A 20,196-nucleotide genomic window follows, 5' to 3' on the forward strand; every position below is an offset into this window, starting at 1 on the left:
AATTTGCGGGAAAAAATGTGACACAGTTTGGGGTTGGTTTTGTAGTTTTTGCTTACATTAACTTTATGGGCAGCTATTTTGTGGGAGTCAAGTGGTTTTGAGATAACTTTTGGGATGGAAAACCGTGAATCTATCTGGCAACATTGATGTCATTTTTGTCACACACGCTCTGCTATGGATGACGCTTTACTTAAAGGCAATAGGACGATCCCTATTTTGCTAAAAAAATAATATTTTGTGGTGCTGTTACCCGTTATAATATATGTTTACAACCTACTATAGCTTTAAAATCACGCTTTTAGGGCAGATAACAGCAGAAAACCCCAACTGGTCGGGGCCGTTCCCAAAAGCCGCAAGGGGAGGAGCTCTCTGTGATAGACATGTGGCAACAGCCAATCACACCATTTTATTTCTGCTTGATGGCCAATCACGAGGGGTTAGGGTGTTCGACAACTTGACTGTGAGAGCTAGCAGACTGATTTTGATGGTAAATAAATACAGACGATTTAGGAATCAGAAGAGGGCTTTGAATTATTGTCTGTCAGCCATAAAACGCCAATCTACAAATGTGCGAACGGCTGGAAAACGATGAACCAGTTTAGAAAAGGTGCGTTTGGAACGTTCTATTGTAAGACTTTTGCCCTTTTAAAGCTTTTTTTTATGCTCGCTCTATTACCAAAAACAGCTGTGATGCCAATTGTTTGAGACGTTTGTATTGAATTTGATTAAAAGAAAAGAAAACATACAACAATTAAAGTCAGCATGATAAAAGTTCTTAAGGCGCCAAGCATCCCCAGTGCTGAAGTGTCTTTGAGCAAACCACGAACCAGCTTCCCCAGAGGAGGGGGCTTGCAAATAACAGTAAAACACTTTGAAAATGTAAATATTGGCACAAATTCTGTTTCTAGTTGCTGTACTTTTGAAGTGAAGATCTGAGGAGGACATGATCCCAGAGCCATCGGCTGCAGCCGCATCCAGGTCCTCAGAGCAGAAGTAAGACCCTTTCACACACATGATGAGGAATGCAAACTCTCTCATATTCACTTGCTTTTCTGAAAAAACAATCCACTGTATTTTAATTAAGTTTAAGTTTAGAAAATGACTGTTTTCTTTCAGTAGAAGCTCTCATGCAGAAGCTACCTCCTCTGGAGCTGTCACCCAATCAGGGGAAGATTCAGGAAATGAAAATCAGCAAAAATCTGTGGTAAGTTTTTTTATTTTTATGATTTAATTAAATTTTTTGTCAGTAGTCCAAGCTTTTTTTATTTTTTTATAGGTTAGGTTCAAGCAAAAATGACAATTAAAATAAAAGAGTAATTTAAACACAGGAAGATGTGCTCATTTAATGTACAAATATACAATCAGCTGAGCTGTTGGGACAAAAATGAGTTCTTTACACCGTATCTCTGGGATGTGTTCAAAGCTGCTTTTATTTCTAAAAATGGCTTAACTTTGTCTAAAGAAAAACAACAACAATGCGATAAATAGTTACCGTAAATGCTTACACACATTAGGCCTGCACAGTAAACCTCAAAGTTATCGTTATCACGATATTAAGCTGTGCAGCAATATGCATATCGCAAAAGATGACAAAAATGGCAATAAATGGTTAAATGTGCTAAAACAATCTTATGGCAGCTTGAAGTATTTAATGAATCAAATAAATCCATTCATGCATTTGAAGGATGGAGCTCTTTTATGTTAGATGTTTGCCTCCTGTGTTGACTAGGGTCATTTGGAGTATAATTTAACTTAAATTTAAATAAAATTGTTGCAGTCAAATGGAATTGACATGTTGCAAGTCATCATCATCGTAATATTGATCATTAATATTGCACATTTTAAGTTTTATTCACCACTAATTTTGATTATACCAATTTAAAATATAAACGTTTTACTTTGACCAACAAAGTTTTATGTCTTTAGATAGATTTTTCTTTAGACTCAACAACTCCATTAAAATTATGGCACCAAACTGGATGTAATGATCTTATTTAGTGTAAATTTACTGTAGGATGAGGGTTTAAAACCTTTCATTTAAGTGTATGATTTCCCCCCTCCAGAGACGGAGGAAAAGAGCCCACACATTCTCAGAGAATGTCAAGCGTAAAAAGGCAAAAGCCGGCCGCAGCAGTGTCAAAGCGGGGGGCAGACGTAGAAAACAGACGCATGTGGAAGCTGTCACCCTGTTTGAAGTGATGTCTATGGGCAAGAGCGCCATGCAGGTATGGGGGATTTTCCTAACCCATCTTTAGCATGTGACTTGAAATGCATCTGTTGTTTTTTGTATTAATATATACTGTTGGTTGACTGTGAGCTGACATTTTCTTTTTCCTGTTCTTTCTATTTTTACATTTTTGTCTTTTTTCTCCCCTATTACCTGTAAAGTTTTAGTGGTTTTTAAAGATTTTCCTGATGGATTATTATTTTATATTGAAACTTTTTTTTTATGGCTGCCAAAGCTTTATATGTTTTTGCAAACCACTTTGAATTGAGAGTGGGGCAACATTTAAAATATTAGGATAAAAATGAGCCCGGGACACTAAACAGCTGACAAAAAATGAAAATATCAAGAGTAATGTATATTTTTAGATTTGGGGAATTTTGGGTTTACCTTTAAAAATCAGTCATACCTGAACCTATATGGAAATATATCCAACAAGAAATAAGATGACAGTCTTTGTCTTTACAAACACTTTTGCTTTTCTTCTATAAAACCATATTAAAAGTGGTGAAAAACTAGAATAATGTAAATGATTAGTAATATTGCATAAAAACTCAGCATCTGCGTTTTCATGCTCCTGGAGGTGGTGATTGATGACTGGATTGAGGCGTATGGAACGGACAAAGACTCCTCCCTCCTTGATCTCATCAGCTTCTTTATCCAGTGTTCTGGATGCAAAGGTAAGCACCCCCCCCCCCCCCCCCCCATGGAGGTGATGCGGCTGATGTCTCCTGCGGTTCTTTCCCTGCAGGTGTGGTCACAGCAGAGATGTGTCAGAGCAAAGAGAAGCGTGGGGTTATGAAGAGCATGATCGAGGAGTTGGATGAAGTAACATGGTTTTATTTTCAACTGTCTGTCTGTTTTGTCTTGTTTTGTCTTGTCTTGTCTGGATTCTTATTAAGCTGATTGATTGTTGTAGGTTGCTGGTCTGCAGTATAAGAAGTTTCTGGCCTTCCCATGGATCCTCACAGTCACCTGGCCCCTTGATTCAGTAAATACCTGCTTAATGTTTTTGTGATTGTTTTTGTAAATTTATTTAAATTAAAAATAATAAGCAATTTAAATGAATTTATAGGTTTGGATCCTTGACTTTCAACATTTTGGTTAAAAACAAAAAGAAAAGTATTAGCACCCCAAAGTGTAAGAGTACTTTTTTTAAAAGTCTCTTAACAACTACTTCTTCTATTATAGGATTTTTATTTTAAATGTATATCTTTAAGTTAGATATTCTGTTCTTATCTGATGTGTTTTGACCTGCAGGGAAAGGTTTCTTGTTTATCTTTGAACTTCACTTTTAAATTAAATATGAATCAGTTTTTGTGTTTAAACTTTTATCATTTAGTGTAATTAAAAACTAAATACGAAGCTCATACATGACGCGACTGTCTTTATTTAAGGCTGCAAAGGCGTCACAAACTTGTTGACTTGAATGGGTTTTGCACACTCTCAGTTCTGGTAGAACATCTTTACACCAAAAATGTTTTATTTAAGCAGAATTTAAAAGCACATTTGAATTCTTAAAAATAACAGAAAAGGTGCAAAATGTATCTTTTACCGTTTGAAGACAGATTTATTTATTCAAGTTAAGTTATTATAATGAATATCAATCATTTCTGTGTTAAAATATAAAAATGCCAGCGTCCTTTTTAATGCAGTTTGATGTTATTGTGCTGTGTATGATGCCTCTAGCTTACACCAGCCTCCCGTTGCCCTGCAGGACAGTGCAGAGTATCCTCTCATGCAGTCCGGGCCGCACAGTCGCTGGTTCCACGCCGAGTTCTCTGAATTTGTGTCGGTGCTGGTGGCTCAGTGTCAGCACACCATCATCTTTGACAGCTACCTGATGAGCGCCGTCATCTCGCTGCTCAGTGAGCTGTCGAACTCGTATGTGCGCGCCTTCAGACACACCTTCACGCTCGCTGGTAGGACCTAACCACAAAGCAAAAATCTGGGCGTATGACTTTGAAGGTCAAAGTTATGGTTCTTCTGGGTTCTGTTGTGAAGCGGCGAAGCTGCTGAGCTCGCTGATGGGCGTGGCTCTCAGCCTCAGCGTCGGGGTGGAAAACAGCCAGAAGCTGTACGGCGTGCAAAGGACGAAGACAGCGAGGCAGAGGAGCCCTCAGCAGCTGGAGAGGCTGCAGAAGAAGATCACAGAGGTAAGCTGTTGCACGGTGGCTGTTCATTCAGGGGGTGCTAGACGGGTTTGTTTCATTTTTACCTGAAGCGTTGTGTGGCTTCTGTCTCTGAAGTTGCAGGAGAAGCGAGCAGAGATAGAGAGCATGATGGACGTCATCTTCAAAGGAGTTTTTCTCAAGAGATATCGGTGCAGTGTTTCTTAATCCACTAAGATCCCCACATGAGAGTTAAATTGTACTCAAAATTTTATATTTTTGTTTGTTTTTTGTGCTGCAGTGATGTCCTACCAGAAATCCGCTCCATCTGCATGGAGGAGCTGGGCCTGTGGATGAAGCTCTACAGCTCTTTGTTTCTCACCGACAGTTACCTCAAGTACATCGGCTGGATGATGTACGACAAGGTGAGCACCTGCAGTGTGATGCAGCTCAGGAAATCCAAAACTGGATGACAGAAATAGAAATATGTGCTAATATGTGATACTCGGATTTGAGAAATCAACTCCAGCCTCCTCTGTGGCATTTTCCAGACCCCGGATGTGCGTCTCAAGTGTGTGCTAGCGTTGCAGGGACTGTATGGAGATCCTGGGCTCCTTCCTAAACTTGATCTGTTCACCAGTCGCTTCAAGGTAAAATAGCTTCCTCAAAGTTTAAACAATATTTTCAGGAAAGGCAACTTTATTTTGTATATGGCACATTTTGTGTGCAAAGACGAGGGCTTTACATTAAACATGGAAAGAAACATTCAAAAGAAATATTGAGGGGGTGATCATTAAAAAAAAAATGTAAGTTAAAAAGAACTTAGTTTGAAGTAAGCTTAAAGTAACAGTGTAGGTGTGAACTCCTGAATACAAATTGATCAAATGTAGCTGAGAACAGGTGGGTTTCCGTATTTCAGCTGATCTAAGTCCTTCTAGAACAGTGTTTTTCAACCAGTGTGCCGTGGGAGATGGTCAAGTGTGCCGTGAGAAATGTCCCTCATTAACTGATCTAAAAACATTTACTATCTCCAGGAAATCAGCTCTTTGTTTATCCAAACAGGCCCTGATAAAACACTGAGAAGTTAAGAATATGAAACATCATAAAATTATTTTTTCTTTGTGTTTATATGATTCTATTAAAGATATTTTGATAAGAATAACGGGATAGCGCGATTTTGCTGCAGCTATAAGTGTGTAAGGAAAAGTCCCGCCCCTTTAACTGTCTCCACCAATCATTCTTGAAGGCTTAATCACATGTCATCAGTCTGACCAATCAGAAGTGGTTAAAGTATTCACTTCCTTGTTTCGATTTAGCGCAAAAAAGTCTCAGTTCTAACAAAAATACCAGCTAAAGCTCGTCTTTAGCGGTGTAGCTTTGCACAGAATCTGGTATCAGAGTGGAACAAGTGAACAAAACCATGAAGCTCAAAGACGCTGGTCTTTCTGCGGTCGGCGCATTACGGGCACTACATCTCCCATGATGCAGTAAAGTGACTGTCTTAGCGCACAATGAGTCTCTCCTCTTAACGTCTTAAAACAACGAACACACATCAAACAGTTTTTGAATCTTTTGACTTAATTTTTAATACATCTTTTAGAAAAAACAGCTGCAGCTTCCAGGGTTTTCTGCAACAATTATCACAAAAATGCATGTGAGGTTGCGGAGCGGCTGTAGATCAATACAGACTGAGCTTTTTTTTTTTTTTTTAATCTATTTTTTTGGATGCTGGTGTGCCGCGGGATTTTTGTCAAGGTTAAAGTGTGCCGTGGCTCAAAAAAGGTTGAAAAACACTGTTCTAGAAGTCTGTTCCAGATCTGTGGAGCGTAGAAGCTGAATGCATGTTCTCCATGTTTGGTTTTGACTCTAGGAACTGACAAAAGACCAGATGCAGAAACGGGGAGAGGTCTGAATGGTATGCACAGGGTCAGGAGGTCAATCATGTATTTTGGTGATAAACTTTTCAAAGCTTTATAAACCAGTAACAGAACTTTAATTTTTATCCTCTAACAGACTTCAAAACTGAACTGATGTGGTCTACTTTTTTGCAGTAGAGTTCTGAATAAGCTGCAGTTTCCTGGTTGATTTTTTTTTTTGTGGCCATCTTGTAGAAACACTGTTACAGTCGTCAAGTCGACTAAAGATAAACACATGAACTAGTTTCTACAGGTCCTGCTTAGACATCAAGTCTTAAATCCATGAAATATTTTTCTGAGGATAGCAGGCTGATTTTGTGACCGCCTTAATTTTAGTTGTTGTTCACCTTTCGGCAGATCCCTTCAGTGGTTGCCAAAGCAAATCTGCTTTTACTGATTCGCACAGGTGGTTTGAGACATAGTTTGACATCGAATTGTGACTGCCTTAATGTGTTTATCAAAATTAAGGTCTGTGCCCATCACTACACCCAAGTTTCTGGCCTGGTTGGTGGTTTCAGATGAATAAATTAAAGGTTAAACCGTTTCTCTCTAAAGACAATAAATTCAGTTTTGGTTTTGCTTAATTGAAGTACGTTGTGGTACATCCAGTCATTACTGTCCAAAATGCATTTACCAAGAGCCTGTACAGGGCCACGGTCTCCTGGTGTCTTTAAAATATATATCTGTGTGTCGCCTGTGTAGCTATGCTAACTAAGGTTGCTGTCCTTTATAACCTGGATGTAGATGTTAAAAACAAGCGGCCCCAGGATGGAGCCTTGGGGAGCTCCACATGTAATTTCTGTTGGCTCAGATGTGAAGTTACCTATTGACAAAATATTTCCTGTTTTAGAGATGCATCAAAGATGTTTTTATTGACTTATTTACTGTAGACATTTTTTGGAAGATTTTGTCATTATGGTGAAAAGCTTAAAACATCGTCAAAAATAATAATTTAATTGCTTAAAACAAGGAACAGTGTGGCTGTTTTCATTCAGAAGTGTTTACCTGTTGCAAAGCAGCAAAGAAACAGTCCCATTTAAACGTAAGGATTCACATGAAGCCCCCCGTTAAATCTGTTTCTCTATTTTCTAAAGTCCGTCTGGTACTGGGTCACAAAGGAACAGAATAAGCTAGTCCAGCACCTGGTTTTGCTGTTTTTCCAGAAGTTAGGATCTTTTTACTGACTCCTGGATCTGCCAGCACACCTATTTCGAAAAGGGCTGTTTTGGGTCAAAGACAACGTCACCATAACCTCGATCACCCGATGTCAATCATGTCCAGGTAGCTAATGGGCTTCAGGTCCCGCCCTCACATAAAATCGGACTCAACGGCAAAAGCAAAACGTCTGAATTGAAACTATAAATTGAGGACTGAAAGCAAAAAGGAAAAGAAATGAGATTGAAAAAGTTGAAAACAGAAAACAGCAACATAAAATTAAAATTTCAAATTTACAATTTAATTTTTCAAATGTTAAATGTTTCCTTCAAGTTCACGACGATGTGTACTTACGGGTTTAAAACTCTTTTTAATTCTTTATTTCAAATTTACAAAGGGGTTTTTCATTCACTTAAGGCTGATCCTGATTTGACCCCCCCTTCATGAAAGTGGTTGCAGTAGAAGTCAGGCAGGCGGGTTTTGTAGTAAAGAAACACTAAAAGGTTTTAATGTTTTTTTTTTCTTTTTAGCAAACAGAGGGAAAGATGAATGCATTTACAGTGGTAGAGACATTTTGTGATGTAATTAGCCTTAGCATTTACATTCTTGTGTAATTTACTGGTATTAATAAGGTCAATCAAAGCCAGAAGTGTGTGTTAACTAGTTGAACCCTTAGGTTTGAGTGGTTACATCCCATCAACATTTCTATCCAACTATCAGGATCGGATTATCTCCATGACACTGGATAAGGACAATGAGGTGGCGGTACAGACCATGAAGCTTCTGGTGCTTATCTCTAGGTGAGCTTCTTTTTTTTTAAGTGAATTTTTTTGGTGACAACCTGCATGAACATCTCCTCGGTCCATCTCATTCTTAGAACATCTGAGGATGTTCTCACCCCTGAGGACCACAATCGGCTCCTCCAGTTCGTTTACTGCTCACAGCGCCCTCTTGCTGCAGCTGCAGGGGAGCTTCTCTTCTCAAGGTACACACACTTCAATCGTTAACAAGACAAGGGGAACTACTTTTGCCACTGTCTTTATTTTATTTGTCAGGCTTTTAAGTGCTGAAGGTTCTGAAACTCTGGATTCCATGAATGAGGAGGACACGCCTGCACAACAAACCTACACCAGGCTAAAAGCTTTACTGCGTTTTTTTCAGGAATCTGAGGTAAAAACAAGGATTTCAATTGAAGTTGCCAGATTTGGCTCCCAAAAACCCTTTTTTCATGTGTTACTGTGACATCATTGCTTTTGTCTGTACGCGCCTCAGGCACACACGCATGTTGTGTATCTTGTGGACAGTCTGTGGGACTGTGGGGGGGCTCTGCTGAAGGACTGGGCCACACTCACATCTGTGTTGCTGCAGGACTCGTCTGCTCAGGCTCCAGGTAAGAAAACAATATAGAAAAAATTAAAGGAGTTTAGCAACATAAAAAAACTTTTTTGACAGTAAAAGAAGGGAAACAAAGCATCTAGATGGCTTTATTTTTTCCTCAGAGGAGGACATTACAGCAGGAGATCGCTTTCATCCGGCTGCTGCAGAAACTCCTACATCTGCCTGTTTTAACTAATATAAAAACTGTTCTGCTGTCATGCACGTGCCTGTTTTAGCAAAGCTTTTGTTTTAAATAATTCTGATCAATCTTCTGTAGATGGTTACAAATGTATTTACTTTTTGTTTTATTTTGAAAATCTGCATGTGCTCTAAACTGTTCAATGAAAAAAAAGCGGACAAATTTGACATTTTTGAAACAACATTGTAGGTTTGTTTCGCTCATCTATATAATAAACTATCACAATGAAACAAAATGTAAACTAGAATGATCTGCATTTAAAAAAATGCAAATAAAGGAATAATCAAATTTGAACATAAATAAAGTGAAAACAGCACAGTAACAAAAAAGATAATTTTTGTGAAAATTGCAGCGCCGGGTCTCGAACCAGTGAGCTTCTGCTCCACAGAAAGAAGCCAAGGTTTTCAAGGATTCCCCTTGTATTCAATGGAGGCAAATCCTGGAATATCTTGAAAAGTTCATGGATTTGAAGGACCAAAAGTCATATCTGGAAAAAGCTGAAAGAGCTGAACATTTTAATAGTTGAATGGTTAAAATAGCTGCAAAAAATGACGGATGTTACTATAATAAGGAAAGAAATGAAGAGAAACAGGGAAACAAGGGGTTGAATGTTTTATAGCATTCAACCAATAATTGGCACACAGAAAAAAAGACAGAAATGATCAAAGTTCACCATAAAAACAGTGAAAACATCACAATAACAATAAAGATATGTTTGTGAAAAATGCAAACAATGGGATTCTAACTGGCGAAGTTGTGCACCGCAGCTCACATAATATGCCATTACGCCACAACCAGGTACAGTGTACTGGACATATAATCGGTATAATCCTGGAATGACTTGAAAGGTTCAAGGATTTGTTGGACCAAAAGTCATAGCTGGAATAAGCTGAAAGAGCTGAACATTTTAACAAGTTGAGTGGTTAAAATAGGTGAAGAATTGCAGAAGTTGAGCGGCAAAATATGGCGGAAGATACTATAGTAAATAAATAAAGAGAAACAGGAAAACAATGGGTTGAATACTTTATAGCATTCAACCGATAAATAGAAAACACTCTTCACTTTAGACCACACGTGTCAAACTCAAGGCCCGGGAGCCAAATGTGGCCCGCCATGTCACTTTATGTGGCCCGCGAGAGCATAAAAGTTTTTAATTTCTTAAAATACTTTTTTGGTTTGTTGATAAGCTCTGCTGCAGTTGTAATTATTCAATATTTGCAGCTCTTATGTGTGTATGCAGAGAAATTGTTGTCATCAAACCATCAGTTGGATGCAAGGCTGTGTGCAGCCTTTTTTTTTTAAAATGTTACACTATAATACATGCTCTTTCTTGCTCAGTTTTATGTTATTTTTCTTTATTCACTTGGACAGTTTGATCCTTCATTAATGGAGTTATGTGGGTTTTAACAAGCGGAAAAAAATTAAAAGGATTTATGTTAGAGTAACAAACAAACATGTTTTTCTATGCAACTGTAATTGTCACTTTAAAAATATATAATATAAAAATATAATATAAAAATATAATCAATAACTAATGAGTTATTGATTATAATAATATTTATTTTTCATTACATTTAGTTACATGTATAAGTTATATCAGGCCCTTTGAGGAACAGCCGTTATGCTGATGTGGCCCTCGGTGAAAATGAGTTTGACACCCCTGCTTTAGACTGTCTGTGTGGGATAAATGGCAGTTTTTGGGAGCAAACACAAACGTCTCAGTTTTAAGCAAAAATGGTTTGTAGTTGAATTACTTCATTGCGAGGTCAGATGAAAAAATGGTTTTGAATAGATAGCTTTGTAACCAGGATTAGATATCATAGGAACATTTAAGATCGGTTAACTCTAATCTCAATTTCCCTTCTCTACTTCTGTGCCGGTCCCAATCCCGGTTGCTTTGAGAAGGTTGCGTCAGGAAGGGCATCCGGCGTAAAACATTGCCAAGTTTACCATGCGACTTGTTCGCTGTGGCGACGCCTGATGGGTAAAAGCCGAAAGAGAAAGAAGAAGAACTCTAATCTCAATGAGAGCTTCTAGCTCTCAGGTTCCTGAGAAAAGAACAAATCGGAGAAATTTTGTTATATGAATCGGACACTTTTGAAAAATAAATCGACGGTCCTCTGGCAGGTTTTACATCAGCAGAACAGGCTGTGCTCGTGGAGATCCTGGTTGCGTCGGTGCGGCAGGCCTCAGAGGGACCGGCGTTGGCAGGAAGGAGTGGAGCAAAGAAGGTATGACTTTGTTAATGTGATTAGACACACGCCTTTAATCATAAACGAAACATTTATGCATCTGTGCTCCAGATTCCGAATGCTCGGGAAAAGAAATGCCAAATTGATGAGTGTCTAAAGCTCACCCAACATCTGCTGGTGGTGCTTCCTCAGTTACTTTCCAAGGTATTGTTCCGTGCAGAACAATCCAAATAAAACCCAGCTGCTGTCAGTTTGATCTCTGTTGACATTTTATTGTGCATTTTCTTTGGATAAGCTCTGTTCTTTGCCATTGTTTGTGCAGTACTCCTGTAGCTGTGATACTGTCGCCTCGTTGATAAGGATTCCTCAGTACTTCCTTACGCAGAGTCCAGAAGCTGAAAACTCTGAGGTTTGCAACAATTTCTTTTCAATTTCATCCTGGACAAACAGTTAAAACCTGTTTTTTATTTTCTTCTTGACAGAAACAATAAAAATATTGAATTTGGTAAATATATTTGTGAGTAATGATGCTGTCTCTCTGGCGTATCAGTTTACACCACAAAGAGGAAAATATGAACCCATTCTGGGGAATTTTTCTCATCTCTCCCTCCTCACGTCGGCAGCTGGTCTGCAGCCTGATGGCAGAGATGGCGGCTGCTTTGGACCGCCACTCGAGCCCTGCAGTTCTGGAGGCAGCAGCGCGCACTTACCTCCATCTCTGTGGGGAGGGGGCAGCCTGGGGCTCCGTGGCCAGAGCTGCCAGAGACTCCCTGGTGGAGACCTGGGTGGAGCACCTGAAGGATCTGCTAAAGGACTCACTCTGCGTAAGGGCAACTGTGACACAGAAGAGTCCATATCTGGATGAGGATTTGCTTAGAACCGAATCTGAGTATTGATACCAAACACCAAGTTTCTGTAAATCTATGTTTACAATACTCACAATAAGTTAGGGACACTGTTATATTACATGAGTTCTTTTCCTATTTGGTCTGAATTTTCAAGAAATGTTCAAAAGTTCATATTCATTACTAATAATGAATGAGAAGAAACCACCATTTTCATTAGTCATGACAATAATAAAGATAAACCCAGATAGAAACAATTGACCATAGTGAGTATTTCCACCATTTTCAGCGATGACAGCTTGACAGCGACGTCTCGTGCTCCAAGATATTTGATTGATTTGGTTTATTTCAAGCCTTAATTGTAGCCAATGCAAGAAAAAAATCCCACAGATTTATCAAACTCATTAGAGAAGGTCAATGAGGGCATTATTGCTTAAAAAGGAGTGGAAAAAAGCGAAATTATATAATCCCACCCCGACAGAGTTATAGTTTTGCATCGTTGTCACAGTCCGGTTTTGATCAGATCAAGTGCAGATTAGTTTTTTCATGATGTTGTTCCACTCTTCCACCAGTGCTACAGGCCGTTCTGCCGGGCCACCTTGGGGATGGGGTCCAGTCATCCAGTCTCTGCTTCAGCTGGGTCAGGGGTCATTGCTGGCCAAACCATAGCTTTTTATATCCACTGGATGTTGAAATTGATGCCTCACTGAAAAGGTGTTTCTTTTAGAATTTTGGCCCCAAAAGGTAAAGCACGGTGCAGAGAAAGTGTGTAGAAATGAGGTGTGGGATCCCCGAAACAGTTGCCTCCCTATTCCAAAAATCTGTGAAATGAAACAGTGTGTATACGACATCCATTAAGTTTTTTTTTGGCAATATCTCCTACTTATTGTGAGTGGTGTAGACAAGGCAGCCACCGAGTCTGAAGGTATTTCAAATGTCCCTTTAAGAAATCCTTTTTTTTCAGGAGGACGGTTTCTCTGCTGATGAAGAAAGGCTAAAAGACATCGAAACCACCATAAGGAAACTCAGGACTTTTCACAAGTAATGGCTGTTTTCCATAAGCTCACAGTTGTTGCCTCACCGCTTTGCGATGTCTGCGTGATGCGCCTCCGTGTTCTTCTGCGTGTTGCGGCAGCTGTCATGACCTCAGTGGGTGGAGTCTGTTTGACCTGCTGTCTCCTCTCCTGTCCGAGGACGTCATCTGCAGAGGAGCGCCTGCTGAGGTTATCATGCCTGCATGAACGACCACACGTTTTCACTCTTTTGGTCAGTTTGACTCTTTTTTTTTTTCTTCTTCTCAGATTCTTGAGGAGGTGCTGCAGTGCTTGTCATTCACCCTGCTCTGGTCTCTCAACAAAAGCAGTGAACTTTTGACCTGCAGAGTGAGTTACCTGGCCTGGTGTGAAAACATAGTCTCAACGTTTTTTTCCCCTTTTTAAAAAAAAAAAAAGAAGCTACTGAAAGTTGATTATCGATTTTATTTATTTCAAATATAGCTTTGTAAATCCATCTCAGTCCTCAACACTTTATTCATTTACTTTTCGTAATCATTCATGCAATCCTTTACCTATAATATTGCTTTTTTAAAACTTTAGATTTGACATAATAAAGAAAAACAAAAGCATCATATTTGTCCACTATAGGAAAAAGCTGTAGCTCAGAGGCTTCAGCTGCGTCTCTTCTGTGAGTGGAGTCATCGATGTCTTTCACACAGCAACCACAGGGTGAGGAGTCAGGTACGACAGGAAGCGGCACACACTCGTTACGCCATCTTCCATTGCCGTCTGCGGCTTAAAAACTCTTTTTTTAAACGTCTGGTCATTCTTTGCTGTAGGCTTTTCTGGGTGTTTGTGACATCCTGACGGCTCACTCGTTCCAGCTGCACATTTGGGATCCCACCTGCTTCGGTCCTCTGCTCTTCACACCCAGTCCCAAACTGCAGAGGGCGCTGTTGGCCTTTGCCTGCACTCACGTCTTTGTTGGAGCTGATGGTGACAGCCAGAACAAAGGTAAAACTTCAGCAGACTTCATCTTTTAATTTGTTGATGGAAAAAATATATGAAGCTACTTTTATTTTGCACACACCTTGACATATTCTGATGAAATAATAAAGGGGTTAAAACTGGGGGTGGTTAGAGAAAAGCGTTTTTTGTTTTTGTTTTAATGATATGAAAGGGAAATCTTTCCAGAAAAACTTCTTAGCCACTTCAGAAACCCAATCTAAATGCAATTTCAGTAGTAAACACACATAACTGTAGCAGAGCAAGTCTGTAAAGCAGAATAGAATAAAACTTTATTTATCCAACAAAGGGGAAATGACCTTGTCACCATAGCTTTATTCAAAGCAGCAGATATGTATTAAATAAAACTAAAAATATTAATAGCAACAGCAGTGGCTACAAAAGGTGACAGGAAGAAAGATCTGTGAAAGTTCTCCTTCCACAGATGCCTCAACATGGCATGCAGACAGTAGAATGGAATAGAAATGAGTTAATTCCTGTAAATGTTCCTTGTCAGAACTGATGTTGCACAGTAGGTGGCACTGTTACTCTGCAGATGATCCCCAAAAGCGCCGATGTGTTTCAGGTCCCTGTAGTAAAGACATGAAGGTAATAAATGCATCGCCACACGTTTCTCTTAATGGGTAACTCCCCAGTTCCCTTCCGACTGTAAATGCGTCCTGACTTCCACCCTGACCCCACAATTGACCCCTAAATTCAGACTTTGTTAATATCCTTAGATTGAAACGCGGCTGAATCCTTTTTATTGACGCATATCAGGCCTGCCTTGTGCAAACGGATGCAGCTTGCAAATTGCCTGTTTTATAATGAGCAAAGATGAAATAAACTCATGCGGTTTTCCTGTTTCTTAAGTACTTTAGGGACTTTGTTAACTGTAAAATGCTGATATCTTTAAAATAGCTTTAACTTTTGCAGACATATTGCATCCAAATGCAGCAAAGTCCAGAGAAGTCGACAACTGGACTAGAGGGACTCCTAAATGTTCAACCAAATGCAATCCAGGATTATTGGTTTTTGAACATGTAATAAAAAGCTATTGTTTTATTGGATCTGTCTGGTAATGATTTTGTTATATAGACAGAGTTTTCTATTGGCTGCTGGATCAAAGATCAGCGGAGGGCACGGGGGCGAACTTAAATCATCAGTGCACGGCAATGTCTTTCCGTGAGAAAATCCCATTAACTCTGGCTCACTTTTATTAAAGATTGAAGCCACATGGTGTCACAACCACAGCTCCAGTCCGATGCTATCCTTTGTCTCCACCTGCTAAAGCCATTGTCTTAAGACCGGCCAGAACAGCCTCCGCTCTGTTCTCTAAGTTTTACGATTTCGAATGAATAATCTGCTTTTTTTCCCCGTCACCCCCTTTCCCCCTCTATTTTCTTGCTTCACATCTAATCAAATAATGATCTCCCTCCCTCCCTCAGTGGGTGAGAGCCTGGACGAAGAGAAACTCGAGAAGCTCCACAGAAGAAGAAATCTCCTTGCGGCCTTCTGCAAACTGATAGTACATGGAGTTCTTGAAATGAGCATGGCAGCTGAGGTCTTCATGTTCTACATGAAGGTGAACTTCCTTCTTAAGGAGTTTAACATGACCTGTTGACATTCCTGTGAAGGAGAGTTGTTCTTTTACAGTTCTATACATTTCATTTATCTACAATTACATCATTTCTAAGAAACATCCACATATTTATTTTGTGATAACTTAAAATTTTGACCTTAACCCAGAAGAACTTGGACCCATTTTTACTTAAAATTAAAGTTATATTGGATAAACCACAGACTAAGTGGACCACTCAACACAATTCTGATGTTTTTTTGTTAAACTGAACCCAACCCATCAGTTTAACAAAAAAACGTGTCTTGCTCCGCTCCATTCTGATGGATCCGCTTGTAGATGTCCAGATCCATGTACGTCTTTGTTTTCCTCATCTGAGCTGACAATCTGGCTCAAAGCCGTGGACAGCTGCAATTTTGCTCGCCACTTCTGTTGTTAGGTTTGGGGGATCAAGGGGCTGTAAGCTAGTGGGAGAGCGTGTAAACAGAGAGCTCAGCTATAGGGGATTTGGAAGGTTGGGCGGGGTTTGTCCGCACCAACGGTCCTGCCTACAACTCGGAGGTCAATATCGAATGAACTCCTGCCGCGCTGCAGAGACTGTCCTAAAAAAACGACAGCTTTTTTTTTTTTTTTTTAACTTGTCCTGTCCAACAGCTGGCCAGACAGATGAGAGCTGAGGGCCTCTTGTGTTGGACATATTTTACTTTAACAACATGGGTTATTAATCTTCAGACAAACCAGAGGTATGTCTGAATAAACCACTTTTGTAATTGAGGCCAAACTTTATTAATTTAATCATAATGGAAAATCTTTGGTGTTGGACCGGACGGAAAAGGAAAGGAGGGAAGAAGAGAGATGGATGTTAGAGGGGGGGGGGGGGGGGATAGGAGGGTGATCATAGGAGGGGGGGGGGGGAAAAACCATGAAGCAGCATAAAGCAACAAGCTACTGAATGTTTATCAGTATGGTAAGGTTCAGCTGTAATACAAATCTCAAATGTTATAAACAGCTGCAAAAATGTCCACTTGTCAACATGTACACAATACAGATAGTGTTCACACATGCATACTTATGCCTTCAAGCCAACTAGTGTAAAATATTTCATTCAATCAAAACGACAGTTTTTTAAATGTAATTCATCATAACATAAAGACCACTGTGAACACTTTGAAAATAGATCAAAAGATGATTGGACTCGGTCTTTAAATTACTTTTGCGAATCCAAAAGAAACAGAAATGGTGGAGCAGTTGACTGCTGATCAAAAGGTTGCAGGTTCAATTCCTGCCCTGCCTGCCTCATGTGTCTTTGGGCAAGGCACTGAACCCAACAATGATCCTGGTGGTCTAGCTAACACTGTGCTTGGCAAAGTACTTCATAAGTACAGTATACGCCATTTACAATATACAGTCTTTTAAGCAAATGATTGAACCGGTGCAGCATTGCAGAAAGACTTCACTTTGGAAAGTTGTATTTATTTATGTGGTTTTATTTAACATTGGGAGTTGGGTCATCTAGACCCACTAGATCAGTGTTTTTCAACCTTTTTTGAGCCACGGCACACTTTAACCCTGACAAAAATCCCGCAGCACACCAGCATCCCTAAAAAAAAAAAAGCAGAAATTCATGGTCTGTATTGATCGACCCCCCCCCCCGCAATCTCAGCTCTAGCTGGTATATTTGTTAGAACTGAGCGACTGTATCAGCAGAATTAAGAACAAGGAAGTGAAGACTTTAACCACTTCTGATTGGTCAAACTGATGACGTGATTAAGCCTTCAAGGATGATTGGCGGAGACAGTTAAAGGGGCGGGACTTTTCCTTACACAGTTATAGCTGCAGCTAAATCGCGGTACCGTCATTCTTATCAAAATGTCTTTAATAGAATTAAATAAACACAAACAAAAAGTCATTTTAAGATCTTTTATATTCCTAACTACTCAGTGTTTTATCAGGGCCTGTTTGGATGAACAAAGAGCTGATTTCCTCGAGATGGTAAATGTTTTTAGATCAGTGAATGAGGGCAATTTCCCACGGCGCACTTGACCATCTCCCACAGCACACTAGTGTGCCGCGGCACACTGGTTGAAAAACACTGCACTAGACAGTGCTCTGAACCTTTTTTCTCCAATGATTTGTGAACCTCACTGGTGTCCATGGATTACAAGAAATCTTTCCACCTTTATCCACCTTTGTCATGGTAGGGAGAACACGTCAATGTAAGGGTGGGGTCATCTAAGATAGCACAAGGGTTAAATTATTACTACTGATGCCGTTTTGTCTTTATTTATTTCCAGTATATCAACGACTTTGGAGACATTATCAAGGAGATGCTGTTCAGAACGAGGCAGACGGATAAAATCGAGAGCGCCCGCACGCTGGTGCTCTGTTTGCAACAAGTAAATCTGCACTTTTGTGAAATTCAGTCAAACACTATAACGTTTTTGCATAGATGGTCGGGGTCGCGACTTATACTTACATGCAACCTTTATGTGATTTTTTTTTTTAATAAATAGGCTGATGTGTTTGTTATTTTGCCACTAACAACCACTAGAGGGCACTATAGGTGAATCCGTATTTGCTACTGACAGCAACCAGACGAAGCAGCCCCGCCTCTCGGCTTCATGGTGACACAGCCGTGATATAAAAGCGACACAGATGATGATGAAGAATGCAATAGATTTAGTGATTTGAAGTGATATAAAGAGTTTGGTTGACTTGTTAGCATGTTTTTTATGCTAAGGTTATCTGAATAGTTGTTTATATGTTGCACTAAAATGCTAGATTCTGGTATTTCATGTACCTAAATCCGGTTATGGTAGTGAAGTGTAAATATATTTAGTCTATTATGTATTTTGTTATTCTGATTGCCTTTCAAGATGAAATGTCTGTTCCTGTTCTCATATTTTGTTAGATACATTTTTTCTTTGGCTGACTTTTATCGTGGTATGTCCTCCAGTGGTTCCACTCACGCTTCACTTCGCTCTTTCTAGCTGTTTTTGCGGCTAAAGCAGGAACAAGTGCGTGGCGCCGGTGCCCACCCAGGGCTTCAGACATTCACCACCATCAAGGAGCTTGCCAGGAGGTTTGCTCTCACCTTTGGCGACCTTGTCAAGTTTCGCGAGTGTGTCGTCATGATCCACAGGTCTGCAGAGGCGCTCATCTCTCCAAGCTTTAGACGATTGCCTTTTTCCTGAATTTGTTTTTTGGTCGTGCTCAGAAGCGGCATCGAGTTTGCGTTCCAAGAGTCCAGTCAGACTCCTGACACAGCTGCACCTGCGTATCTCTCCTATCTGACCATCCTCAGTGAATTCTCCAGTAAACTGCTCAAAACAGACAAGAAGACGGTGTAAGTGCACACAAAAGGCCATCTAAGAAACGGATCTGGTGTTTGGTAAAGCTTTGTTCTGCCGATGTAGGTTCTCCTACTTGCAGAGGCACACCACTGCTGCACACGCCCACCTCAGGGAGGAGTCCTGGAAACCTCTGGTCCACTATCGAGCCTCGTTATTGGCTGACATAGAAGATGCAGCATCGCATGGGAGCTCCGACAAAAGGCCCTGCTTCCAGAACCGCTCTCCCTCTGTCAGACAAAAACATGAAGGTACGGCACGATGCAGGCTTTTGTCTGTGTTGTTCCAGAATTTTTAGGATGTGTCCATCTGTTCAGCAGGAAACAAGTCTCCTTGTCAGATCAGTTCTTTCGACTCCAAAGTTGGCAAAACTCACAGACCAAGCATCGGTTCGGGGTGACTACTTCTGTTTTGGTTAGTGCTCGCTCCCCTTTGTTATGTCATCTTCACAGCCTTTCTTGTATCTTTACATCCACAGTCATCAGGTAGATAAGGATCCGCCCTCTGCTCCTCCTGCAAGAAGCCTCAATGCAGACGGATCCAACTCCAGCTGTAGCAATGAGGCAGATGTTGGAACCGTGGAGGTGGAGTTATGAATGAGGGAAGTTCTCACCTCGTGTTACATGTTCTGTTCAGACCGCAGCTAAAGACCAGTGGCTTCATTTTTCCTTCCATGGAAAGATTTCAACCACCCTTTTTTTTTCTATAAGATAAAATGAAAGTTCAGATGGTCTTTCAGGTTTAAGCCACGTTGACACCAGCCGGTGCAAAGCGCGTTCATTTCCAATGAAAAGCCTATGTGAACCGGCATAAATGCCAGTTTTGGGCTTCTGCTTTCAAAACCCTCACGGTCAAATGTCACTACTCAAGTTTCTACGACGGTTTTTGGGCTCTGCGTTCAAATCAAGCATCCATTGAACGCAGCTGGACTTAAAATAATACCTGGAGTATTATCAGGACCATCAGTACACTTCCGTGAAATTGAGTTTAAAGGTAGTTACAATTCCAATTTTTGTATAATCTGGGATAATTTCTGGTTGTTTGACCACAAACTAAAGAGATTATGACATAGTCTGCTTTAATTTGGACCGCAAATGCTCCAGTAAAACCATTTCAGTCTGTCATTGCAGGAAAAGCTGTGCTCGCAGATCCACAGCTGACGGCTCCTTCCTCATTCTAAACATCTTGTAACCCTTGTGCTATCCTAGGCACTTTAATGTTGGGAGTTGGGTCATCTAGACCCACTAG

At 40.2% G+C, this 20,196-nt stretch overlaps 1 protein-coding gene across 3 annotated transcripts; it reads left to right on the forward strand.

Moving 5' to 3' along the window:
• The first annotated feature begins 440 nt into the window (after window positions 1–440).
• Window positions 441–19,674, forward strand: LOC101166835 (cohesin subunit SA-2-like). 3 transcript variants are annotated; one of them, XM_023951182.1, is made up of 32 exons: window positions 441–607; window positions 909–993; window positions 1,117–1,204; window positions 2,064–2,225; window positions 2,808–2,904; window positions 2,976–3,052; window positions 3,144–3,215; window positions 3,942–4,146; window positions 4,229–4,380; window positions 4,474–4,547; window positions 4,637–4,760; window positions 4,887–4,985; window positions 8,127–8,206; window positions 8,284–8,391; window positions 8,462–8,576; window positions 8,679–8,796; window positions 11,110–11,213; window positions 11,286–11,378; window positions 11,497–11,583; window positions 11,798–11,998; window positions 12,984–13,060; window positions 13,155–13,242; window positions 13,321–13,401; window positions 13,663–13,755; window positions 13,854–14,028; window positions 15,468–15,604; window positions 17,893–17,994; window positions 18,589–18,740; window positions 18,816–18,944; window positions 19,015–19,199; window positions 19,266–19,344; window positions 19,427–19,674. In XM_023951182.1, the coding sequence occupies exons 2-32, from the start codon at window positions 944–946 to the stop codon at window positions 19,542–19,544; spliced, it is 3,522 nt and encodes a 1,173-aa protein (XP_023806950.1). In that variant the 5' UTR covers window positions 441–607; window positions 909–943; the 3' UTR covers window positions 19,545–19,674. The 3 variants fall into 3 exon arrangements, with proteins under 3 accessions (XP_023806950.1, XP_023806952.1, XP_023806951.1); XM_023951184.1 differs by having other exon boundaries at window positions 1,120–1,204; XM_023951183.1 differs by having other exon boundaries at window positions 442–607; window positions 19,269–19,344.
• The last annotated feature ends 522 nt before the right edge of the window (window positions 19,675–20,196 follow it).

This window comes from Oryzias latipes, chromosome 21, assembly GCF_002234675.1.
Source record: "Oryzias latipes chromosome 21, ASM223467v1".
In the NCBI taxonomy this organism is placed as follows: domain Eukaryota; kingdom Metazoa; phylum Chordata; class Actinopteri; order Beloniformes; family Adrianichthyidae; genus Oryzias; species Oryzias latipes.

What these genes read in the sequence shown, in the direction of transcription:
- LOC101166835 (XM_023951182.1), top strand. Translation starts at nt 944, where the DNA reads ATGATCCCAGAGCCATCGGCTGCAGCCGCATCCAGGTCCTCAGAGCAG. An exon ending in TCCAGGTCCTCAGAGCAGAA is followed by an intron (nt 994 to 1,116) that starts GTAAGACCCTTT and finishes GTTTTCTTTCAG; the next exon opens with TAGAAGCTCTCATGCAGAAG. An exon ending in GCAGAGGAGCGCCTGCTGAG is followed by an intron (nt 13,243 to 13,320) that starts GTTATCATGCCT and finishes TCTTCTTCTCAG; the next exon opens with ATTCTTGAGGAGGTGCTGCA.